Genomic DNA, 8,180 nt, shown 5'->3' on the forward strand with positions numbered 1-8,180 from the left:
AAGCCTTTAAAAATTTTGCACTTGGAGGATATGAAACAAAATATTTTTTTTAGTTTTATATATAGTTTTCAATAACTAAAATATCATAAATTCTTACATCAATACCATAGAATTCTACTGTAATTTATCAAACTTAGTAACTTAGCTGTATTTGGGTCTAAAAAAAAATGAAATTTGGAGCAGACTAAAGACACAACCTACCTCATTGAAATCTTGGTTCAAAAGAAAGAAATGGTGGAAGGAATGTTAGAAAGGCTTAGAAAACCACTAGGGGGTCATTCTGAGCTTCCGATTGGTTATTCATGTCATATATAGAAGTAAGTGTATATAAGGTAGCATTTTCAAAAATGGAAAGAGGTGAGCGGGGTGCCACTGTGGTTGATTTATTACATGAACAATATCTTAGCAAAATAGAAAAGATAAGTCCTTCTTATTTTATATTCTAGCTTGTCAATATCTGTAATTTGAGTTTCTAATTTGTATGGAACTATAGACTTAGTATTTTGATTTCACAAACATCTAATTTGAACCAGTGCTGCATTCAACTTGCCACGTGACACACAAAAATCGATGTTTATCTATGTTTTTTAATATTTACTTTTAAATTAATAAATTAAGTAATGTATAGCTTTAAAATTTGAATTATAATCTACAATTAGACACCAAACTTATCGACATAAATACATGAAATAGTAGTCCAATAAAATTTCAAATGCGAGTCAACAAACAAGAACACATGGCCTTTCACCCGTGACCCGTCAAAAAGGGGTTAAATTCCATGGCATTAGTATAAAGGAAGCTATTAACACTATTTTACAGAGGAAAATCTATCACCATATATTATAAAGAATCTGGTTCGTTCTGTAAAGTAGAGGTCTGTTCCAAATAATAGGGTTGTGAATCTAAAGCTAATGTTGGTTACTTTCGGGTGTCACTTTCTTACTTGCTGTGGTTTGTTGGTGTGTTTTGACAAATGTCATTATATCTAATCAAAAACACCATAGGTGTGAAAAAAAAGGTGTGGCCAAAATAGGATTCAGCGTGCAACTTAAAGGAATTAAATACAAATTGGCAGCCAAACTTGTAGCTACACTTACAACATTGATAAGAATTTTACGGCAAATGTTCATTCATTAGTTAACTAGGCCACGTATTTCATTTTACCCACCATCATACCCAAAGTTGAACAAAAAATTCGGCCTGATATAGTTAATGAATGAATATTTGCTTTAAAATTATTATCAATGCTTTGAGAGTAGATACCAGTTTGGCCACCAATTTTGATTTCATTCTTTTAGTTGCATGCTGACTTATTTTTTGGCCACACCTTGATTTACACCTGAGGTGTTTTTGTTAAGATTCTAGTATTCTTGGGTGGAATATTTCCTAGGAATGGAGAATGATGTGTAGAAAACTGGAGGTAGAAACAACATCATATTACTTTAAGACAGTGGTTGGTAATAATACTAGTATTGCAGAACCTTCAAATAGTTGATCTTATATATCCCTGGTTGAACCTCAGGCATGTAAACTTGTAGATATCAGTAGTGAGGTATTCAGTAGATGTTGTTTGTTTCTGAAGTTGAAAAGCTCTTTTTAATCTTGACTGTTTTAAAGAGACTTGGGCTTGCTACCACTACATTGTCAAATGAAATATAGTAAAGAACAGAACATAAACTTCAATAATTAGTTGATTTGATACTGTTTGTTGCAAACATAAATATTTCTGTGCCTGGAAAGTTTTATTAGTATTTATTAAAAATATCTGTATGACTATTAGGCCCAGTGTTGAGGATAGGCAACATAGGTGACTGCCTAAGGTGACATATTTTTGGGGTCTCCAGTGTAAGTAGGAATGCATTGTTAATTTTTGCCCATGGTGCCAGTTGAGCTATCACCAACCCTGATGACCATTAGTTTTTTTAAGTATAGCAGTTCCTATCAGTATGATTTCTTACCAAATAAGAGAAACGGGGTCTTTAAAATAGCAAATAGGAAAATTGCTCTCGTGCATGTTTTGTTATCCACCATAGATTTAGTTTAAAACGTTTTTCATTTTGAATGATTTTTCAGCAGGAATTGTGATTAAAAGTAAAAAACCCATTACTTTAATTACTGTTTTCCTATTTATCAAGAATAGTTTATGAGGCTTTAGCTAAATTTTGTTGATATTAAATTTTTATTTTTAGGCCTGCCAGTGAACTTAAAACCCATATTTTAAAAATGGTTTTATTTGTTGTGAAACTTATATATAAAAACCTATATATTTTTTCAAACAACTGAACAATGTATTTTTATGTTTTCATTAATTTAAAAATATATCTTTGGAGAAAAGGATAAAGTTCTTCTCTGTAACAGTAGACAGAACCTATAACAAAAGGCTTATAAATTGGTAAGTATTCTTTGAGAAAATATAAGTAAGCCATTTTTAATCTCAATAATATTGTGATTTTATGAGTGGTTCAAGCTGGAAAAGTGGTTTTTGTCAAAGAAATTAGGCAGAAAACCTATATTTTTCTAACCAGTGAACCTGTAAAAGCTTAGAAATTAATAAAAAAACCTATAACCCGAGCGCTTTCGAATGGTGGACCTTTCTTCTTCAGGGGCAAACTGGGAATGGTGGTGTAATTGAATGAGTGATATATATATAAAGGGAGTTTAGTGATGTCATGAAGGTCATCCGGTTTTTCAAGAAATGTTTAGTCTATTTCTTTATGTACTGTTGTAAATATCTCGTTTCCAGTACAATGTAGCTGATAGTGAGAGTGTATGTGAAAACGTGTTAGGGATATTTTACTTAGAAATGGATAAATATATGTATATTTGAAACTATACTTAAGTGTTTAAGTAAAATAAAGGTGACACCTGGAGACTGATTGAAAATATGTTATGCTAATCAATTTATAAAAACAGGTATAGAAAACTATCTTAATTAAATAGTAAGTTTTAGGAAATTCGGCATTCACATTACATAAAAAAAATAAGCAAAGAATAAAAATTATTTTTCTGACAGAGATGAAACCAATGAATGGAGATCACTGATTCCAGGGTCTAGATTAATTCCAAAAAGTTGAACAGTGTTTAGATTAGCAATCCAATAAGCTTCTTTTATTTCTCTACCTGCTTTAGTTTTTCTATCCTGTTTCAATGCTGATGAGAGTAACATCGTTAATGGAATGGCCGGGTTGATTAAAGTGTTGAGCAACAGGGAAACTTTTTTACATGTTAGTAGAAGATTTATGATTGTTGAAACATTCTCTAAGAGTTGTTTGTGTGTGTCCTACATATTGGTGATTGCATTTTATACATTGTATAAGGTAAATAGTGTTTTTTGTTTCACAAGTCATTTCTTTGGATATTTTAAAGTTTCTTTGATTGTGCTTGTCAGAAAATGAGTCAGTGGTTTGACAATGGGCTTTATTACATGGACGACAAACATTTTTCAGGGGATTGTAATTCACTTTTGTTTCTGAGTTTAAATTGATAGGTAATAATAAGAGGAAGTCCATTTTAAAGTTTAGTATTGCTCTGATTTAGGATGTTTTTCCACTGAGTGTTGTTAACCTTTTCAATTTGTCTGTCAATTTCAGTATCTTTATATCCTCTTTGTAACATGGTTTCTTTTAGATCCCTGGTGTGTTTTCTGTAGTCTGTTTCATCTGAGCATATTTTCTTTATCCTAAGAGCTTGACCGTAAGTAATGTTTCGTTTAGTGTGAGAGGGGTGACAGCTTTTATAGTGAAGATATTGTGGTCTATCTGTAGGTTTTTTGTACAAGTCAGTGTGTAAAATTCCGTCTTTTAGAAAAACAGTGACGTCAAGAAAGTTAATCTGGGTAGGTGAGTAATCACGGGTAAACTTGCGTGTTTTGTGAAAGGAGTTTGCATGTGAGATAAATTCTGTAAAATCTTATATTTTCATGTTACAGCCTATTTCTTTAGTCTGTCTGTTTCTTAAAAATGACTGTATACACTGGTTTTTTTAAGTTTCCTGAGTTTAAAAGTTGTATAAATGAGGTGTTAGCTATTTTAAATTATGATTATTTGTTTAGATTTTTGAATTAATAGGGAGATCTGTAGGCATTGTGGTGTGAAGTGACATATTATTGTTAAAAATTTATGAATTGCTGATCACTACTTGGCATTTTTGATTGTTACTTTGTATTTCAGTTTATATATGAGACTGACAGTGATATAGTTCTCTGTGTGAGTTCATTTGGATAACAAATTAGGGATACAGCTAAATTTTAATACTTAATGATTCCTAGTTTCTCTGCTGTTGGTAGATAAGATGAATTTTGTCATAAAATAACATACTGACCTGTTTATTTTCTCAAACTGATGTTTAATAAGAATAAAGTCATTGACATTGCTACTGTATAAAATGTGGTTAGAATTAAGTAATTGTAAAATCATAGCCAAAAGGTAGTCAGGAGCTTAACAAAGCCCACAGTAACATTTTACAGTTTGTGAATGTTGATATGTATTGTTAAAAATTTTACAGATCTGAGCATAGGAAATGTCATTAGGTGTATGTGAAAGTACACATTGTGTGATTCTCATTTATGGTTACAAACTTAGATATTTCTCTGCCTGAGAAGTGTGATACAAACAGACAAGTCAATAGAAGCCAGACGAGCAGCTGTGCTAGTGATATCTCTCCTTTTGCAAGGACTTCGGAAAGAGTTGTTTGAAGTAAGCTACATTTATTTTTTAGAGATGCCTTTTTTAATAAGGCAAATTTTAGTAAAGATTGAAATCTGAAATAAATTATGTTCTTTACTGGTTTTGAATGTTCTATAGACTGAGTTAGAGTTTGTGATGGTGTTTTGAGTCATTCTTGTGGTTACTGTGTTGCATGTTTAGAGCATGACCTCCTCAGAGAACTTCAGTCTGTCAAAGATTAGGGTGTTGCTATTACAACATGTATGTATTTTATGAGGAATGAAATATTTGTATATAATGAATAGACTGTATAAACCAGCAGAAAAATTACCAAAGTAACCAATATGTAATCCATAGGTTTAATTTCAGGACACTTTACCTAAAGGTTTCGCCACTTAATGTAGTAAGATGCATGTTCCCAAAGCTTCTAGGTTAATGTTGTTTATTTCTTTAGAAACGATTATATTAACACTGAAAATCCACAAGAAATCATATCCCTTTTGTTAAATCATATAGTTAATAAATTTTGATTATTTTTTCATCAAAGTTAAGTTAGACTGTGACTGCTTTTCATTATTGTTGTATATGTTATACCTTGTAAAGATTTAGTCCATAGTATTGAACTAGATGTATCAAATACTCTTTGCCTTATGTACTTTTGAAAAGAAAGAAAATGAAAGGTTTTATGAATATTACATGTGGTTCACAATAGTGGTTTTCAACTGATTTTTCCTCTTGGACCCTTTCATGAACCAAAGACAGTCTCGCATTTAGATAGGTCAATCTATGGAACTTTCACAAACCAAGCTCAATTGTACAAACCCTTGCGCTCAAATAGATTTATCTACAGAAGCTGATCTTTCAATGTATAAAAGTGTTACTGTCATATTTAAGCATGTAAGTTAATGAACATTTTCAAATGCAACAATAATTTCCTGTAATCAAACATAGTAATGTGTCTTTTTTAAATATAATATGTAAACATGATCTTTACCCTCCCTGATCCCCCTTTAGAATGTCAAAAGACTCCTAATGATTCACAGGCCAAGAAAAACATGTTAATAAACCACAAAAATCGTGATGCAAAATGTCGAAGAGAAATTATTAAATTATTGAAACAAGTTGAAATTTTAGCATAAACTCTGTGCATGGAGAAATTTTTAGTAAATATACTTAATTAAAAAATCTAATTTTACATGTACAAAAGATTTGTAATGTTCACTGAAAGTTTACAAAAGTTCATGAAAATAAACAAAAAAATATTAAAAGTTACAGTATGAAAACTCTGATGGTTATTTTGAGGTTACAAGGTTGGTCACATTGACTGACCCCATATGAAAGAGTTTATAAAAGCTTCATTTGTAGTATAAAGTCATTTTTATATTAATGAAGAGTATATTTATAAACAGTGAAATAAGATTATGGCTTTTAACAATCAGTAACAATTTAAAAGTATAATCAACAATAGATGGCTCTATCAATGTCTTTTACTTTTACAGATATTAGAGTCTGAATTGAGAGATCTTTACCGACACCTGAGACACATCTATAATACGGATCAGGATGAAGTTATGAAGTTACATGCCCAGGTGGCATTAGAAGAAATTAATGAAATTACTCGCAAATATTTCTCACCACAGCAATCTCTGACAAAAGAACTAAGAATTATTCAATAATTTATATAAGTTATTAATGTGAATTTATATAGAACTAAACTTGTTACAATTCACCATAAAACAGGACATTGAAAATATAATATTCTGAAGCTAGTTTAAAACACTGATAAATGTAAAGAAGTGCAAGAAATTAAATTATACATTTTATAACTGCTAGTTTTTTTAGTGTATTTAATATTATAAGTAATGCAAAAATCATCATGAGTTATCTGGTGCTGCTTAACAGATATAGATTGTGGCATTATATGGCAAAAATGATACTTCAGTTAGATTAGAACTGTCTTATGTTGGCATAACTGGTTAGTTCTTTTAAGATAACCAACTGTTTGAATACCACTAAAATCACTGTCATCATCATAACAAATCATGCACCCTTATTAATAATAAGCATGTACAGGTATTACATAATGAAGAAACTAAAAGAAAAATTAAACAATCATATATAACAAAAACAATTACCATTTATAAAAAAAAAAGTTAACTTATGAGATGATAAAATTGTATCTCATTCCACTGAAACCAAGATAACATCTTCTGCTTTAAGATAACTTGTTATAATAAAAATGCAATAATTTTAGTTGAAGATATAACCCTATTATAAGGAGGATTTATACCATAATTATTTATTAAAAACTATAAAGCATACACCTTGGAACATTTATCAATGAAAGATGCAGTATTCTCAACATGAAGTATTTATTGAGCCCTGGGACACTTTTTTGTAAAAAAACAAGCATTACACACAGTTGAAAAGACAATTCTACCCTCAAGCCATCTACCACAACAAGAAAGCAACATAAAAGGTGGAGAACACAGTTCCATCCTCAAGCCACTTACCATAAGAAGTAAGCAGTATACACAGTGGAGAATAAAGATCCAATCTCAAGCAAAAGCAGAGTACAAATTGAAGAACATAGTTTTATCTTCAAGTAAGCAGTACACATAGTGGAAAATATAATTCCAGTATCAAGCCACCTATCATAACAAATATGCAGTATATAAAGTGAAAAAAAGCAGTTCCAACGTCAGGCCTCGTTCCATAACAGATAATCTATGTAAAAAATGTAGAACACAGTTTCAATCTTAAGCCACCTAACATAACAAGTAACTAGAGTTCAAAGTGGTGAACACAGTTCCAAGCTCACACTCAACAAATAAGCAGTATACACAGTGGTGAACACAGTTTCAACCTCAAGCCATCTACCATAACAAGTAAGCAAGACTTCCCATTAAAACCCTGTTGACTCGTGGACTGGTTTCTTTAACTAATGAACGTTTTATCTAATTTGAGGTAGAAGGAGTATTCTGAGCTGAGATTCATCTCTTAAATACAGTTAATTCCTGTTTTCCAATGTCTAGTTAGCTCTTTGTTGTTCCTTTGATCTTGTTGAAGTAGGGCTGTTATCCTTATGAGATATTGATTTCTCACAGTCTCGAGTACAATGGTTATGTTTTTTATTTATAATGGTTCTCCTTTTCTGACATCATTTGGGAAGGGTTATTCCCTACAGTTTTATATTTGCAGTTCCTGACAGTATGTTCTACAAGTTACACTTAAAACTTTTATTATAATGTGGTCTATTTCCTACAATCTGTATAACTAGTTTTGTAAATAATCCTTTCAGTCATTCTAAACTATCGTCACCAGAAGATTTGATGGTTCAGTACCACTTGATCTGATGATCCCATAGCTTCTAAATGTTGTCTTTAGTTGTTTATGTGGAAAGTTAATTAATTCAAGTTACATTGACAACTGTAGAGCTTCCTTTAAATATAATGGCTGGAGACGGCTTAAATGGGTAATGAAGAAAAACTTTAATATAAGTTTAACATGACAGCA

The 8,180-nt window shown here is 31.0% G+C and overlaps 1 protein-coding gene across 3 annotated transcripts in view; it reads left to right on the forward strand.

The window, feature by feature from the left end:
• Positions 1-6,493, forward strand: part of LOC106462106 (transport and Golgi organization protein 6 homolog) — a 124,848-nt gene extending 118,355 nt beyond the window's left edge. For 2 of the 3 annotated variants that reach the window (XM_013921992.2, XM_022389244.1), the window contains exons 17-18: positions 4,581-4,694; positions 6,164-6,493. In XM_013921992.2, coding sequence (XP_013777446.1) covers positions 4,581-4,694; positions 6,164-6,340 — 291 coding nt within the window. In that variant the 3' untranslated portion in view covers positions 6,341-6,493. Of the gene's footprint in view, positions 1-3,129; positions 3,225-4,580; positions 4,695-6,163 lie in introns of those variants that run through there. The other variant, XM_022389245.1, reaches the window with a different exon arrangement.
• The last annotated feature ends 1,687 nt before the right edge of the window (positions 6,494-8,180 follow it).

The sequence above is a fragment of the Limulus polyphemus genome, unplaced genomic scaffold (assembly GCF_000517525.1).
Source record: "Limulus polyphemus unplaced genomic scaffold, Limulus_polyphemus-2.1.2 Scaffold1096, whole genome shotgun sequence".
Taxonomy (NCBI): domain Eukaryota; kingdom Metazoa; phylum Arthropoda; class Merostomata; order Xiphosura; family Limulidae; genus Limulus; species Limulus polyphemus.